Source organism: Rhizophagus irregularis, chromosome 14 (assembly GCF_026210795.1).
Source record: "Rhizophagus irregularis chromosome 14, complete sequence".
NCBI classification, from domain to species: domain Eukaryota; kingdom Fungi; phylum Glomeromycota; class Glomeromycetes; order Glomerales; family Glomeraceae; genus Rhizophagus; species Rhizophagus irregularis.
In genome coordinates this window covers 4,627,319-4,644,276 of record NC_089442.1, presented here as the reverse complement: position 1 = coordinate 4,644,276, position 16,958 = coordinate 4,627,319, and the positions used below count along the sequence as shown (strand labels likewise).

The 16,958-nt window shown below is 31.4% G+C and overlaps 5 protein-coding genes across 5 annotated transcripts; 3 read left to right on the top strand and 2 right to left on the bottom strand.

The window, feature by feature from the left end:
- Positions 1 to 1,981: 1,981 nt before the first annotated feature.
- OCT59_006687 (uncharacterized protein) lies at positions 1,982 to 4,122 on the top strand (the record flags this gene model as incomplete). Its single annotated transcript, XM_066141437.1, has 4 exons — positions 1,982 to 2,412; positions 2,744 to 2,804; positions 2,993 to 3,833; positions 3,968 to 4,122. 3 exons carry the CDS (start codon positions 1,982 to 1,984, stop codon positions 3,134 to 3,136), a joined length of 636 nt encoding a protein of 211 aa, XP_065998224.1. The 3' UTR covers positions 3,137 to 3,833; positions 3,968 to 4,122.
- Positions 4,123 to 5,398: 1,276 nt separating this feature from the next.
- OCT59_006686 (uncharacterized protein) lies at positions 5,399 to 7,879 on the top strand (the record flags this gene model as incomplete). The annotated part of the gene is made up of 12 exons (XM_066141436.1): positions 5,399 to 5,680; positions 5,784 to 5,885; positions 5,964 to 6,026; positions 6,094 to 6,144; positions 6,207 to 6,318; positions 6,418 to 6,526; positions 6,594 to 6,801; positions 6,867 to 6,970; positions 7,061 to 7,183; positions 7,258 to 7,520; positions 7,587 to 7,729; positions 7,814 to 7,879. The coding sequence occupies 12 exons, from the start codon at positions 5,399 to 5,401 to the stop codon at positions 7,877 to 7,879; spliced, it is 1,626 nt and encodes a 541-aa protein (XP_065998223.1).
- A 1,081-nt stretch (positions 7,880 to 8,960) lies between these two features.
- On the bottom strand, positions 8,961 to 11,010 carry OCT59_006684 (uncharacterized protein; the record flags this gene model as incomplete). The annotated part of the gene is made up of 2 exons (XM_066141434.1): positions 8,961 to 9,631; positions 9,716 to 11,010. The coding sequence occupies 2 exons, from the start codon at positions 11,008 to 11,010 to the stop codon at positions 9,229 to 9,231; spliced, it is 1,698 nt and encodes a 565-aa protein (XP_065998221.1). The 3' UTR covers positions 8,961 to 9,228.
- Positions 9,818 to 10,534, top strand: OCT59_006685 (uncharacterized protein; the record flags this gene model as incomplete). The annotated part of the gene is made up of 2 exons (XM_066141435.1): positions 9,818 to 9,893; positions 9,963 to 10,534. The coding sequence occupies 2 exons, from the start codon at positions 9,818 to 9,820 to the stop codon at positions 10,532 to 10,534; spliced, it is 648 nt and encodes a 215-aa protein (XP_065998222.1).
- A 1,327-nt stretch (positions 11,011 to 12,337) lies between the features above and the next one.
- On the bottom strand, positions 12,338 to 15,713 carry OCT59_006683 (uncharacterized protein; the record flags this gene model as incomplete). The annotated part of the gene is made up of 2 exons (XM_066141433.1): positions 13,075 to 15,713; positions 12,338 to 12,995 (listed from the first exon to the last, which is right to left on the bottom strand). Exons 1-2 carry the CDS (start codon positions 15,522 to 15,524, stop codon positions 12,338 to 12,340), a joined length of 3,108 nt encoding a protein of 1,035 aa, XP_065998220.1. The 5' UTR covers positions 15,525 to 15,713.
- Between the last annotated feature and the right edge of the window lie 1,245 nt (positions 15,714 to 16,958).

Sequence of the window (16,958 nt, the reverse complement as noted above, 5' to 3'; positions counted from 1 at the left end):
TGAACCTTGTTCCATTTCTCTGGTTTAAGGTTATAATTATTAATTAGACTTTTTCTCGGCGAAAATTACAAATTATACCTCATACTGTATGCCTTATTTATAACAAGAGAGTGTAATCAAGAAAAATATCGGGATGCTTCTGTTTCAATTTCGCGTAATTCAGGTAGTTCATGATAAATGACAATAATTTAATAAAATATAATCTCATTTCTGGAGTCTCCAAACATGTCACATTTAATTTTATTTATTCTAAAGAAACATGAGGTGTCAGTTATATTAAATAAGGAGATGATTATCAGTTCTGGCCAAACTTTATTAAAATGTATCGATGTGATTTTATTGCGCCGCTACAGTCAAAGTCATCTTGGAATTATTTAAATTCTAAAACGTATTTTATATATATTCAATATGTATCCGTTCAAATCAACGCCTATATCGTTACGAGATAAGATGTGTAATTTTCTGTCAACAAGTATTTTGAAATAGTCGATAAAAAATGTATTTATCATGGATTAAAAATTATAACTTTCTTTTGTAAAGATCTGGATTTCTGAACTTCTTCATCAATTAGACCTTGAGATGCCAAACTAAATATAAGTTTTTGTTAATAAAAGAATAATTAATATACTTATCGATCATTTTTTCATAAAACCCATAATATTAGTAGCCAATACAAATTCAAATCACAAATATGATAGGCAAAAACTTCATTTTTCCAATGAATCTTTTTCTTCTTCAAGTTGAACAAAAATATAAAAAAAAGGGAGGTGAAAAAAATGATGCGGATCACCTGTTCACTTACCTAACTATGTAGATCAAAGATATACTTATATTCCCGTGCTTTAACCAAATCCCTGCTAAACGGATCTCCATAAAAAAAGTTCAGGGGAAATATTTTTTTGGTACTGGTGCATCCAATGAATTATTCAAGTAACGCGTTTTTCAGAAATAATGTTTGGCAAATGAATATGCAAGAAAAAGGTTCACACACATCGGCAGAAAATGGGAATTAGGAGTGATATGATAAATTGATTATCTAGCGTGTACCACTATTGGTAAGTAAACTACATAAATATACATGCGTGGGAAAAAAAACCACCTAATTTGGTTAAAAATTATTTTAAACGAGAGGTATAAGAGAAATAAACTTATTATCATAATACATTGTAAAATAATTAATATATATTACTATGTGTAGTATTATTTAGATGTTCTTTCCTGTAAAATACTTTAAAATACCTATTTATGATGAAAAACAAAAAAGATTATACTTTTACACTTTACTGCGGATTGCACTGCGTAATGTAGATCGATTGAATTTCAGATAACTGAGACTTTGGATTAATGGTATCTCGATAAACTGAAACGAATCCTTTTAGATATAATGAGATGTAATAGAAAAACTCGTTACTGAGCTTAATTAATTGTTATATTCGATAAGTAGCTCGATGGTCAAAAGAATGCATGATGCATTGTTGCAAGTTGCAAACTAACCAAAATAAGCAAATCATCAGTTAAAGTCTTAATACGTAAAATTTCCGTTTGGCGTATTTTTCTTTTTCTCAAGACAGAAAATTTCTCATTATGCTTAACTATTCGTGTGAAATTAATATAATCGAAGATAGTAGAATACTTTTATTTTTTGTTTTCTTCTTATTGCTGACAAAAGAATCATGTGAAATTTTGGCGTCACAAAAATTTTGGCGTCACACAATCAAAAAAATCACACCATAATTTTTTGTACAAATGAATTAGGTTTATTCTCTCACCACATTTTGTCATAATAATGTACGTGATGTAACCTGGCTTAAAAAGGTTAGAATTAGACTTTAGTTAATTATTATAACGAACAATTCCGAAGATTTAAAAATATGATAAATACCTCTAAAAAAATCTAAATTCTTTTTTTTTTTATTAATATTCGATACATTTTCAAATTAATTTTCAAAAATTCAAATTCAAAATCAAATTCATATCAAAGATGAATGAGAATAAAGAAAGACGTCGTAGACACACATTTCCTGTAAGACGTCAAAAATCTTACAGTCATAATGAATATGTTAGAGAATTATACAAATCTTATATTTTACCTGAAACAGTTGAAACATCTGAACCAGACGAACTTACACAGACCGAGAGAGTTCCGGCATCTGACACCAAACAAATTTCGGTTATCGAGCGTCATTTTTTGGCAGAATCATATCCTTATACCAGTCAATCTAATCCAAATTTACGTCCTCTTAAGTCCAGCACGACAACTTCTTCCGCTAACAGATTACCTAGACCACAATCAAGAAATGATCATGACAGGAGTAGAAGTAGTTCTCCTTTTTGTAGAAATGTTGGTAAAGAAGTTACAGATAATTTCTTGTTTGGTGATATTATCAGCACCAATTTTAATCAATATGATAAGTAAAATCAAACGAAAATTGCAGTATCTAATGGAGGAATAAAGGACAATTATTTCTTAATATTTTTTATATATTCCTTTAATAACTTTAACTTCTCGATTTTTCTTTTATTAAATTTGTTTTAATTATTTGTTAGTTTAATTTTAACTAAAAAATTTTAAATTTTTATTATTTTAAACAAGTTACTTTTTTAACTTGTTCATTTGTGGTTTAAAACATTTAATAAATAAAAAATAAAATTAATATTATAGTAATACCAATGAACATTGTTTACCGCAGTAAGATATCTCAACACGTGCGATCATCCTTTTATTATGCTTTATTCTAGATAGGAATATTTGGAATATATGTGAAATCTCGAAGAAAAGACCTTTAAATTTTGTCAACATAAAGGTAATGTACCATGTATGGTCTTAATAAGAGTGGCGAGCTTTTTTTTTATTTTATACTCATACAAGAGTAGCCCATGATTCAACTTAAATGGTTGAACAACGAAACATTTAGTTAGATGCTCTAGATAAAATTCGCGTTTTTCATTCTTTTAATACTTACCTTGAAAAATATCACAATTAATACAATAGGAGTGTGAACGTTTGCGTGGATCTCCGATAACTTCAATCTTTTCAGATTCAATACTTGAAATGGATAACTCCCATCTTCGTGAAATTTTCGTCTGGGCTATTAGCAATAATTTACAAGAACCTGGGTGTAACGATATTGTTTGACTACAGTCTCAAACGAGAAATCATTTTTTGTTCAACAGAATTTCAGGATGGATGCAAAATATTGAGAGGACCTGTTTAGCTTTCCAGTTTTGCACCATTCTTTTTGACCATCTTTTTTTACATACATTAAATACAGAGGAAATCTCATGTTGGAAATGTCTCATTTGAAAAACTGAAGTTTGAAAATCAATAAGTTATGAAGATAAGTAAAAATTCTTTGCTCAGAGGAAAGAGTGGTAGAGAACAGTCTTTTAGAATTGATGTCAGTTGCTCTTGATGCTAAAAACCACGAACAGATAAAGTTTAGACTTGTGCAGATCAAGATCATATCTAATTCTAATTTTTGTTTTAACAATTAAATTAAATTTTTATAGTAAAATGTTTTATAGTAAAATTATATTCCTCATTAATTGGAGAAAATTTTTGGGAATATGACATTGGAAATCAATATATAGTGCTGCATGATGCAATTGATGCATTATGGACTACATAGAATTCTTTCCCCTCTAATTCAAAAGAAATTTATTATTGATGAGCCTTTAGGATGATTCTATTTATATTGTGTCTCTTAATGCAAGTATTTTTAATACGTATAAATTATCATAATTTAAAAGCTCGTCGGTGGATCATAAAAGTTAATGGACAAGAAACTAATCTAATTACATCAAACGATGTAATTGATGGAAGAATAATTGAGGTAAGAAAACTTTATTATATACGCGTATATTTTTATTGCATTTTTATATACTGTATATAAATACAAACATTCATTATTTTAAATGTTATACTTAACTTTATACATCATCTGATTATTTATTATTTTCATACTAGATAATGACCATACAAAAGATGATTTACTACTTTTAAATTTAGCAGAAATAATTTCAATTAATCGTGGTGAAATAATAGTTTTTTTGTAAAATAGAAACATAGAAATCAACAAGTGGATTAGAATTAGATATATCATTACTTGAAATAAATAACAAAGAAAATATAAATTACTATTTTAAAATTCTTTAATTATTATATTCTACAAAGGATATCAAAAAAAAATTTATTATATAAAACTATTTTATTTATTGAATTATTTTCATTTCAAGTTTCATTTGCCTGATGATTATATCTATATCAAACTTAAATTACCCAAGACTCCAATTTAACTGGACTTACAATCTCTTGAATACAAACATGGAGACACTGATTTCTGTCATTCAATTCTTTCGAACATCTGAAACTATAAGAATTGTCAACCTAAGGCCTTAAATCAAAACATTGAGAATATCAAAAGATAAAATAAGAAAATATGGTTCCAAATATGTTACACGAATGTGAAGACGGGAGTTGTTGAGTTATGTTACAGGGAATTCTATGCTTAACAGGTAAACACAATACTTATAATTCGCTCCAATCCAGATCCAATTACGCTATGTAAACAATTTCTCAAGTCCACTCACATATTACCCTTACCAGGACTCGCATCAAACGTTCATCATTTACTCCGCTGTCTTTACAACCTGCTAATGAAAAAGCGGGTGTGTTAAAATTTGCTACTGATCTTTATTATGATGTCCCTTACAATAAAAACCTTATTTGTTTTATTTGTTGGAAAACAATTACACTAGTAAAGCGGAACACCAGGATCACCAAAGAATATTCACGTAGACGTCCTACTTCTTGTTGCGAAGAAGATAAAGTTTATACACTTGGCATTATTTCCTTCTTAAGTTATCTTTAACTAAAATCATAAAACGTAAGACCTGAATATGACATCCGCAGTAGCATAACTCACTGCATATTATAAGAATGATGGTCAATTACATAATAGATGTAAAATTTACCAAAGAAGTTGTTAACCACGAGGTGTGCGATTTTCATATAAAGTAGATATACAGATCACTATCATCTAGCTAAGTGAATCACCGTAAGTTACGTGCGAATTATTGAAATATTTCTTCAGAGTATTAAAGTTGGTTATAATAAATAATAACCTTACTTGGAAAAATTTAACCATTTTTTTTATTCGTTAACTTCTATTGAAAAAAATCTATTTGAATTCTGAACATTTATGTTTAAAATTTCTTCGCGTTTAACGAATTTCTGTACGTCTTTTTTCTCCGTAAGTACAAATCGCGTGCTAGTTTTGTTTTTTACCTGCACACTTACTGTACTAAAAAGCTTTTTAAACATGTCCGTGAACTTTACTGGAGACCAGAAGCCAGCTCTATTTGTTCACCAGTTACTTACTTGAGGAACTTGCACAACATGTTAATTGATATTTCGAGAAATATTAATGATCAAACTCCATTTCTGGAGACTTCGGATTCATTTGTCGCTCCTGATGACTTGCATCCAGTATTACAACAATTAGATATAAAACATTGGAATTATCGTAATTTCGTATTGCAGATAATTAAATCAGAATATGTAGTTGATAATCTGGAAAGTGTTGAAGTAATGTGGTTGACCGCTCTGAAAAGTTTAGTGTCTAATAAGAATATCAACTGCGAGCATCGTGATTTTATCCGAAAATTAATAGAATTTCAAGTAAGTTTGTGAGGTGAAGAAAGAGATGTATACTTGTTGGCTATTGAGCAGGACGTATCGTGAAATGTTTGACGAACATGTTTTTTTTAAATTTTACTTGTAGAAATTTGTACCACTGGACCAAGAGATCACAAGTGCTTTGAACCAACATGTGGCTCAGTGCATACGCTACCAGCTAACAAAATCTGCTGCAAACATGGAGAAGGTATGTCTAAGATGTTAAAGCGACGCGTATTTGGCGGCATAGACGTTTTGTGTTTTTTATATTTTAACTCTTTTATAGTGTATAGAAGATCAATCTCGAAAATACTATATCTCTAAAGAAGTAAATCGCCTACTATTTTCGGTAAGTTCACTGATAAGAAGTCTGATTTATAATATTACATTCATATCCTAACTTTATTTGTTATTAGGAATTTTCTAGTTCGCTCAAAAGAAGTTTATTAAAAAGAGAAATAGAAAAGGTTGGCATCTTTCTTTAAGAAAAAAGAAATTACTTGTATATCAAATACTAACATTTTTGTAGAATGATGATTACAAACCACAGAAAAGACTAAAGGATGATGAAAATGAACAAGAATATTTTGATGAAGACCAGCGCTATGACAAAGAAAAAATTGTAAAAAGAGATAGATTAAGTTTGTTGAATTTTGTTCTATATCGTACTGAATATCTTTCAAATATTGTGAAGGTACCTAAAAGAAATGTATCTAAATATATTCAAAATGATTTAGCAGAAGAGACATTTGCAAGTTTACAATTGATTCCTTTAGCTGGTTGTAAATGGATATGGAAAGGTACAAATGTTTGTCAATCCTTCCGCGAGAATGCTAAAGATATAGAGACGTAATTAGATTTTTTTTTTAGTATTATGAAATTAATTTAAGATCTGACATTTTATTTATCAACATAGACCATTGCAAATAGGCGTAATGAATTTTAATAAAATATCATGTACTAAGTATCTCTCATCATCATTGATTTGTTACATGCAAGAACAATTAGATGATGACAATATTAGAAAAATTTTCATTGACGACACAAAGGAGCGCTGGTTTAATAAGTTTACAGTAGAAGTTGAAGATGAGGTTCAACAATATCTGGATAAATTTCAAAATTGTGTAAGTTTATTCTTCAAATAATTTATCATCACAGAATTCAATGCTAAAATTATTATACATTGTAGACAACGTTAGATGAATTGCGTCAGACTCTTCTTGAAAATCCTGTTTATGATGGGAAAAATAACAATTTCAATATCAAATATGTACACCAGTTTATTAATCATATGTGTGTAAAAGATTTAAAAAAATGAAACTTTTATCATTAATATCAAATATGCATATGCTTATTATTCCATGTTACTATTTTTATAACCAGGTATATCCTTTATACAAATGATATTCTAAGTAGGACAATGACTGAAAATGAGTATTTTACTTATGTCTGGATACCGTTGATTAGTTTTGCATTTTTAGGAAAAGATGTGATGTTTATTTCTAGGTAAATTGTAATAATGAAAGCTTTCTTTTTGGGGAAAAATTACTTTACGTATAATAATAATTTTTACATTTTAGTGATAAAATTCTATCAAATGCATTTGAAAGACTTAAAAAGCTTGTTAAGGCGCAAGACCCAAAGGTTGATTCCGAAGTAACTACCATGTCATCTGGTGTAGAAGTTATATTTCAAGAAAATGTGAAAAATGGTACTCAAGCAAGTGACCCTTCAAAATTGGAGTACTGTACCAAAATTTTACTTTTAGGTATTTTTTTGAATTTACCTGCCATATCCCGTTCTGAAATATATAATTTTGAAGTTTATGTAATCCAAACTAATGGTAAGTAGAAGTTCCTTCCTACATGAAAAATCCATACAGTATTGATTGGTATTGTAAATCTTTTAGGTCTCAATTTAACTTTGTCTGCGGCATCGTATATGTTTGAAGAAACTATATGTATTTTCGGACTATCAGATATAACCATTCCACAAACAGTCAATGAATTTCCACGATGTTTAAAGGCTCTATACAAGATACTTTCATGGAAGGTTGGTATTATTATTTTTAATACTGTATATTAGTTGTATATCATTATCTCCCTTTTGTTGATTTAAATTCATCTATTTCATAAGTCCCGTTTACAAAGGAATGCTAAGAATTTTCACGAACTATTAGGAAAAACTTCAACTAAACCGTAATAATGATTTTTCCTTTAAATACAATGTAATAAACTGAAATTAGCTTGTTTAAGATATACATTAATAGATATTATATTTCCTCAAAACGGAAAATTTATTAATGTCATAATAAATTACGTTGTTACAAGTATTACATGGCTACAGCCCTATATTACTGATTCTCTTTTGAAATAATCTTGGATCCTATAACGTATCCCACATAATATTTTGTTAGAATGCGATGTATCTTGTTTTAGTGTTCGGTTTAATTATGCATCATGAAACGAAACATCAAAACTACTTATCTAATAATAGGTTCATGGATTAATATGGACTAATCTTGACAGAACCAACAAAGCCTAAACAGAAAAACTTCTTACCTGTTATGAAGATACGTCTTTTTCTTCTATTATTTGTTATTTCAGATGTTTAAATATAAGAGATTTTAATATGAAGTTTCTGATTTGGAAAAATCAATTAACGATCATAGTTTATTGGAACTCTTAGTCAAAGATTTAATAATATTATTGATATTTCTAAAAGCTTCTCGTTTCTTATTATTTAATCCGGAATGTATTTTCACATTTCACATTATAATATATTTTACATATTAACTATTCCGTTTCTCTCATTCTCTCATTCCCTGAAGAGAATAATATAAAGACTTGGCTTTGTTAACGACTTCAAACTGAAGAGTTTCAAGATGAGATACTCTTTCGTTATTTCTATATTGGAGACGAGTAAGGGAAACGACTGGTCGACTGGTACACAAAAATCTGGACCAGAAAGGTCGGAATCGGATAATTCCGATCAGTTGACACTTGTCATTTGATTTGAGTAACCTTTGGTATAATCAGTTACCTATATTAAGTTTATTACATCTACAGGTTTCAGCCTTGGTATCAGATAACGCAAGATTATCGGGATGGTTAGCTGGAGCCTGTTTCAGAAGCAAATATATCAGGAAGGATAGCGTACAGCCATCCCAATGAGTAATTACACCGTATTGTGAAGCATACATCTTTTATGACTATTTTTCTGTACTCAAGAATGTCACAATAGAATTCGTAGTACGCAATATACGGTACACTTCAGTTCATTTACGTTGAATCGATATAAAGAAAATCTGTACACTATATTTATTTATTTTATATATTTTTAAACACAATGTTTTCTTTGTATTCCGACGTTAATTTGATCAGCCTTTTTTATATTCTACTTAATTGTAAGAAACTAACAAAATTTTTTCTAAAATTAAATAATAAGTCATAATTACAATATATAATATTATTAAGCTTTATTACAAATAACTTTTACATTTGTTTGTTATATTTTATAAAAATTAATAATTAATAAAAATATATTTAAAATTACGCGATTACCATAAAAATTAATGTACAAGTGCATACAACCAAACTCATTATAATACCCCATAAACCATGACTAAGATCTTGTGAAATTGTAGTAGAATCACTTTCAAATGTTCCATCATCAAGCCCAGCTGCAGTGGCGACAACTTTCTTCACTACAAGTACAGTAGATGGAGGAATATATGTCGCGAAAGTTGTAGGCTGTCCTTGAGCGTTTGTTGTTGTAATTGTTTTTGTAAAACCGGCAAAGTATAATGTAAGTGTTGTCGTGGTTGTTGTCCAATGAGTTATTTTGTTTTTCGCATCATTATTATTATTATTATTATTATTTTTGTTATTTGGAGTTGGTGTCGGTGTTATCGTTTCTATTTCTTGTTGTGTGGATGTTTCAAGTTTTGGTGTACTAAGATTCAAAATAACAATAAAAATATATTTAGGGTTTCGTTTTAAATATAAAAATAATTATTTTATTAAATTATATACTTACACTCCCGGCGGAGCTTTACATCTGTTATCATTAGGAGAAGAACAAGTTGCAGTTGGATTAATTGTTTTTATTGTCTTTATAGCATCGCTTGGATCAGGATTAATGACTGGATCTCCTCCAGACTTTCCAGTCTTTCCAGTCTTTCCGGTTTCTCCCGAATTCGCATCGGCATCATTTGGTTTCTGGGGATTATTTGGATCATTTGGATTAGGATTTTGCTGAGGATTATTTGGATCATTTGGATTAGGATTTTGCTTGGGATTATTTGGATCATTTGGATTAGGATTTTGCTTGGGATTATTTGGATCATTTGGATTAGGATTTTGCTGGGGATTTGGATCATTTGGATTAGGATTTTGCTTGGGATTATTTGGATCATTTGGATTAGGATTTTGCTTGGGATTATTTGGATCATTTGGATTAGGATTTTGCTTGGGATTATTTGGATCATTTGGATTAGGATTTTGCTTGGGATTATTTGGATCATTTGGATTAGGATTTTGCTTGGGATTATTTGGGTCATTTGGATTAGGATTTTGCTGGGGATTATTTGGGTCATTTGGATTAGGATTTTGCTGGGGATTATTTGGGTCATTTGGATTAGGATTTTGCTTGGGATTATTTGGGTCATTTGGATTAGGATTTTGCTGGGGATTTGGATCATTTGGATTAGGCTGGGGGTTATTTGGATTAGGGTTTGGATTAGGATTTGGATTAGGCTGGGGGTTATTTGGATTAGGATTTGGATTAGGATTTGGATTAGGATTTGGATTAGGCTGGGGGTTATTTGGATTAGGGTTTGGATTTGGATTTTGCTGATTTGGATTGGGATTATTTGGAGGATTATTATTATTATTAGGATTATCATTATTATTATTGTTATCAGGATTATTAGGTGGTGGAGGATCATTTTTGGGTGGGGGATCATTTTTTGGTGGTTCTGGAGCTGGAGGATCGTTTTTAGGTGGATCTTCTTTTGGAGCTGGGGGATCGTTTTTAGGTGGGTCGTTTTTAGGTGGATCTTCTTTTGGAGCTGGAGGATCGTTTTTAGGTGGATCTTCTTTTGGAGCTGGAGGATCGTTTTTAGGTGGGTCGTTTTTAGGCGGATCATTTTTAGGAGCGTCATTCTTAGGTGGATCATTTTTAGGAGCGTCATTCTTAGGTGGGTCTTGTCGTTTTTGAAGATTATTCTCGATTTGGTAAGTCGGAGTGACAAAATTAACAGTAATAAGTAATACAACAAGTAATATAATAATTACAAGTGTATGTTTATATTTAAATCCAACATAAGACATATTGAACAATTTTAAAAGGGGTTAGTTTTATGAATATTTTTTTTTATTATTTTAAATACGTTTTCAAGTCATTTATATATTCAAAAAAAAAATTTTTTTTGACACAAAGGAGGTTGTTACATAAACTGTAATAATATATCTTTTGTTGTTGATGAATTCTTTGTTAAGATATTGTGTAATTATTGTGTGAGATCTTTAGGGAAACTACGAACAATTATTGTTACACAACTAAAACTTCATATGCGAAACGAATTTACACAAGAAATATTGCATGTCATTAAGTTTCAAATTCTCTTTAATAATTTTAATGATGTTTACTTTAATTTTAGGTAAATTGGTCATATTTTAAAATTTATTATATATTATAAATATTTATATTTAAAAAGCAATTATTACTGAAAATAAAAAGTTCAAGAAATCAATAAATAATTTAGGATCTAATTAAAACTTTCCTAAATAGTCTTTGCAGGGAGAAATTATATCCATAAAAAGTTAATAAAAAACCGGTTTTGATCTTATTTGAGGAATCTTTTTTTAAATTTATCCAATGATAAATTAATATTATTTTTAAATCATTTAAATTATTATAATAAACATTAACACAAACATCAAATTTTTATTATATATTATTGACAATGAATTGCATCAATATCGTAAATCATTTAAGAAATAATTCCATTTTATTTTGTTACTCAAATATTATTATTATTGCGGATTTTTGAAAATATTTTTTTCTTCTTCTTTTTTTTTTAGGGAAGTTACGAAATTTTCGTCATTTAATATATAAATCACCACGAATTTATTTAATGTGCTTATTATGTGCTGTTTTTGTACCACATTGCATACAATTGTTTTAAAATATGAATGAATAAATGCTATGAGTGGTCCGTGATATAGTGAAATAATTTATTGAACTTATTAAGCAATCAAATGACTGCGAGCTTCCTTAAGACTCAGCTTTAAAAAAAGGTTTTAGAAAGTTGGGTTTAGTGAACGAAAATCAGTTTAACGTTAATTTGAGAATCGTTATTAATTAATAAATATATTAATCGCATCATATCACACGTTTAAGTTAATATTCGGTTAAATAAAGATTATCTATATGAGTACGGTATTACAGGTTTATGATTTCGATTTTCAAGGATTCTGAAATGCCGAAATGCCGAAATTTGTTTGCATTGTCAACATCACACATTAGTTCTTATCTATAACCTTTTATTAACTTTATTACTAATATATCTATTTTTACATTATTATTATACAAATTAGTTATTATATTTATTATACAAATGATAATATATTCGATATATTCTTACTTTTAATTGAATTACGCGAAAATCATAAAAACTAAAGTTGCAATAACTATAGCTAAACTCATTGTAACACCAAATAAACCGCGACTATTAAAATCGTGTAAAGTTGTTGTAGATTTCGAAATGCCTATTTCAATCGGGGGCGCAGTGACAGCAATTTTTTTTACCACAAGTACAGTGGATGGAGGTATGTATGTCGAGAAGGATGTAATCGCACCTTTAGAATTTGTTGTCGTTATTTCAGTTGTATAGCCGGCAAAGTATAATGTAAGTGTTGTTGTGGTAGTTGTATATTGGGTTATTTTGTTTTTCTCATTGTTATTTTTCTCGTTATTATTTTTGTTATTGTTGTCGTTATTGTTGTCGTTATTGTTGTTGTTATTGTTGTTGTTATTGTTGTTGTTATTGTTGTTGTTATTGTTGTTATTTTTATTGTTATTAACATCGTTACCATCATTATCGTTACCACCATTTTTACCATTATTACCGTTATTGTTGTTACCATTATTGTTATTATCGTTATTATTATTATTATCTTTATTCTTATCGTTATCTGGATTATTTGGAGCTGATGTTGGGTTATTTGGGTTATTTGGAGCTGGTGTTGGGTTATCTGGAGCTGGTGTTATCGTTTCTACTTCTTCTTGTGTAGTTGTTTTAACGATTGGAGTACTACAATTGCAAGTAAAAGAATTTCATTATTCTCACAAAAAAATTCGATAAATTATTATACTTTAAAACATATACTTACAATCCTGGTGGAGGTTTGCATTTGTCATCATTAGGAGAAGCGCAAGTTGAAGTTGGATCAATTTTTGTAGGAACAACCGGTAAGTCAAGTGGTGATTTCTTTGGTGTGTTATTTGCATCGCCATCTTTTGGTGCTCCGCCATCTTTTGGTGCTCCGTCATCTTTTGGCGCTTCGCCGTCTTTTGGTGCTCCACCACCTTTTGGTGCAGGTGCAGCTGGGTTCGGTGTACCGCCATCTTTTGGTGCTTCGCCGTCTTTTGGTGCTCCACCATCTTTTGGTGCTTCGCCGTCTTTTGGTGCTCCGCCATCTTTTGGTGCTTCGCCGTCTTTTGGTGCTTCACCATCTTTTGGTGCTTCGCCGTCTTTTGGTGCTTCGCCACCTTTTGGTGCAGGTGCAGCTGGGTTCGGTGCTCCGCCATCTTTTGGTGCTTCACCGTCTTTTGGTGCTCCGCCATCTTTTGGTACTTCACCGTCTTTTGGTGCTCCGCCATCTTTTGGTGCTTCACCGTCTTTTGGTGCTTCGCCATCTTTTGGTGCTTCGCCGTCTTTTGGTGCTCCACCATCTTTTGGTGCTTCGCCACCTTTTGGTGCAGGTGCAGCTGGGTTCGGTGCTCCGCCATCTTTTGGTGCTTCACCGTCTTTTGGTGCTTCGCCGTCTTTTGGTGCTTCGCCGTCTTTTGGTGCTCCGCCATCTTTTGGTGCTTCACCGTCTTTTGGTGCTCCGCCATCTTTTGGTGCTTCGCCGTCTTTTGGTGCTTCACCGTCTTTTGGTGCTCCGCCATCTTTTGGTGCTTCGCCGTCTTTTGGTGCTCCACCATCTTTTGGTGCTTCGCCACCTTTTGGTGCAGGTGCAGCTGGGTTCGGTGCTCCGCCATCTTTTGGTGCTTCACCGTCTTTTGGTGCTTCGCCGTCTTTTGGTGCTTCGCCGTCTTTTGGTGCTTCACCGTCTTTTGGTGCTCCGCCATCTTTTGGTGCAGGTGCAGCTGGGTTCGGTGTACCGCCATCTTTTGGTGCATCGCCATCCTTTGGTGCATCGCCGCCTTTTGGTGCATCTCCGTCTTTTGGTGCACCACCATCTTTTGGTGCATCGCCATCCTTTGGTGCACCACCATCTTTTGGTACATCTCCACCTTTTGGTGCTTCGCCATCCTTTGGTGCTCCACCATCTTTTGGTGCATCGCCACCTTTTGGTGCTTCGCCATCCTTTGGTGCTCCACTGTCTTTTGGTGCATCGCCACCTTTTGGTGCATCGCCATCCTTTGGTGCATTGCCACCTTTTGGTGCTTCGCCATCCTTTGGTGCTCCACCATCTTTTGGTGCTTCGCCACCTTTTGGTGCTTCGCCATCCTTTGGTGCTCCACCGTCTTTTGGTGCATCGCCACCTTTTGGTGCAGGTGCAGCTGGGTTCGGTGTACCGCCATCTTTTGGTGCATCCCCATTATCTTTTGGTGCATCGCCACCATCGTTATCTTTTGGTGCTTCCGGTTCCTTCGGTTCGGGATCTTTTGGTAGATCTGTTTTCTTCGGTTCAGGATCATTTGGTGGATCTTTCTTCGGTTCAGGATCATTTGGTGGATCTTTCTTCGGTTCAGGATCCTTTGGTGGATCTTTCTTCGGTTCAGGATCTTTTGGTAGATCTGTTTTCTTCGGTTCAGGATCATTTGGTGGATCTTTCTTCGGTTCAGGATCCTTTGGTGGATCTTTCTTCGGTTCAGGATCATTTGGTGGATCTTTCTTCGGTTCAGGATCCTTTGGTGGATCTTTCTTCGGTTCAGGATCATTTGGTGGATCTTTCTTCGGTTCAGGATCCTTTGGTGGATCTTTCTTCGGTTCAGGATCATTTGGTGGATCTTTCTTCGGTTCAGGATCCTTTGGTGGATCTTTCTTCGGTTCAGGATCTTTTGGTGGATCTTTCTTCGGCTCTGGATCATTTGGTGGATCTTTCTTCGGTTCAGGATCTTTTGGTGGATCTTTCTTCGGCTCTGGATCGGGTTTCTTTTCTTCTTTAGGTTCTGGATCAGGTTTCTTTTCTTCTTTTGGTTCTGGTTTAGGTTTTTTTTCTTCCTTCGGTTCTGGATCAGGTTTCTTTTCTTCTTTAGGTTCTGGATCAGGTTTCTTTTCTTCCTTCGGTTCTGGATCAGGTTTCTTTTCTTCTTTAGGTTCTGGATCAGGTTTCTTTTCTTCCTTCGGTTCGGGATCCTTTTTTGGTTCGTCTTTTGGTGGGTCTTTTTTTGGTTCGTCTTTTGGTGGGTCTTTTTTTGGTTCGTCTTTTGGTGGGTCTTTTTTTGGTTCTCCTTGGGGAGCTCTTTTTTGAAGAATGCTGCCCGTCGGATTTTTTATTCCATCATTAGTTGGAGCAAAATTGACGATAATAAATAATATTACACTTAGTACTAAAATGAGTACAATTGTGTGCTTAATATGTTTAAATTTAAACCCGACACGAGGCATGTTTAATATATTATAAAATAGATTTTTTTTTAGGTGATTATTCCATATATTAATTAATATGATTTCAACTCATTTATATATTTGATCTTTTGTTGTTTTTTTTAAAAAAAAAAAAAATATTTTTTTTTTATATAATTCAGTCTATTTTTAGAAAAGAATAGAAAATGAAATAATCGGTAAAATTTAATTACTCAAGTAAAGGATTTTTGACCATGTATATATAATCAAACTGTAACACAGAAAAAAATTTTTTCTAAATATAAAAAAGTTTCAAAATATATATTTTTTTGACTTTACCTTTTTGTAAAATTAAAGTTTATAAGAAAATTTTTTATTTATATTAAGGTACTAATTTACTTTTGTGAAAAAGGCGGGCTGGAATTTCTTAAAAAGGTTTAAAAATAAATTAATAAACCCCCAATATCTTCAAGTCAATTCATTTGTTCTTGTGGGAAAAGTAAAAATGAATATTTATTAAGAAAATCATCCTAAAAAGGTGTCAAAAACTAATAAAAATCAGGTTATACATCAAGTTCTATTATATTTTTTATTAATATCTTACATCTAAATTCTTAGAATCTTACATTAGGGTGCATTTTTTTTTATTGAAATGAATTGGATTGTTGATCAATAGCTGTTTTCATATTATTCCTATAAATTCTTTGTCATTTATAGTTTCATTAAATAATCAGAAATAGAAATATCCGCCATCTTCAATTCTTTCGATAACAATAATCCCAAACTGAAACAAAAGTTTGCGAAACTTGAGTCATTCAAAGAAATCCCCCTTTTTAACCCCAATAGAAATGAAGAGCTTTTGCATTTTTGTAAAGAACTCTCTCTTTATTCAGCCTATATAATACTCGTATATATGTTAACATATATCGATGTTTCATTATACAGTTTCATGATCTACGTTCTATTTTCACAAATAAAGCCACTTATCCATCCCATCGCATTTTTGAAGCTTTGAGATATAATCGCAGGAATGCGTAACAACATCTTACAAAGGAGAGAAATACATGAATAAAAACAGACTGACTTATTACACCGGGTAAGCTATTAATATTCTATCATCAAAAATCATTCAATAATGGTTGTACAACATAATAATTACCTCATGAATGTAACACTGAAAAAGCCCATTTCTAAATTTAAGATGATTTTAAAGGCCTAAACAAAAAAGGATAGTTAATATAAAAATAGAGTTCGAAACCCGGTAAACAAATTAAATTTCACATGAGTTTAAAATAAAATTGTGCGACAATTTTTTTATATCTAATTTATTTTGACGAAAAATAATTGGTAGATGCAGTGTTAAAAACTGTCAACCATATACCAGCAAAGTATATAACAAACAATATTAATATTTAAACTAAAATTAGATATTCGAATCTTTTCTCTATGCACTTCGGCACTTGTTTATTACTTGTT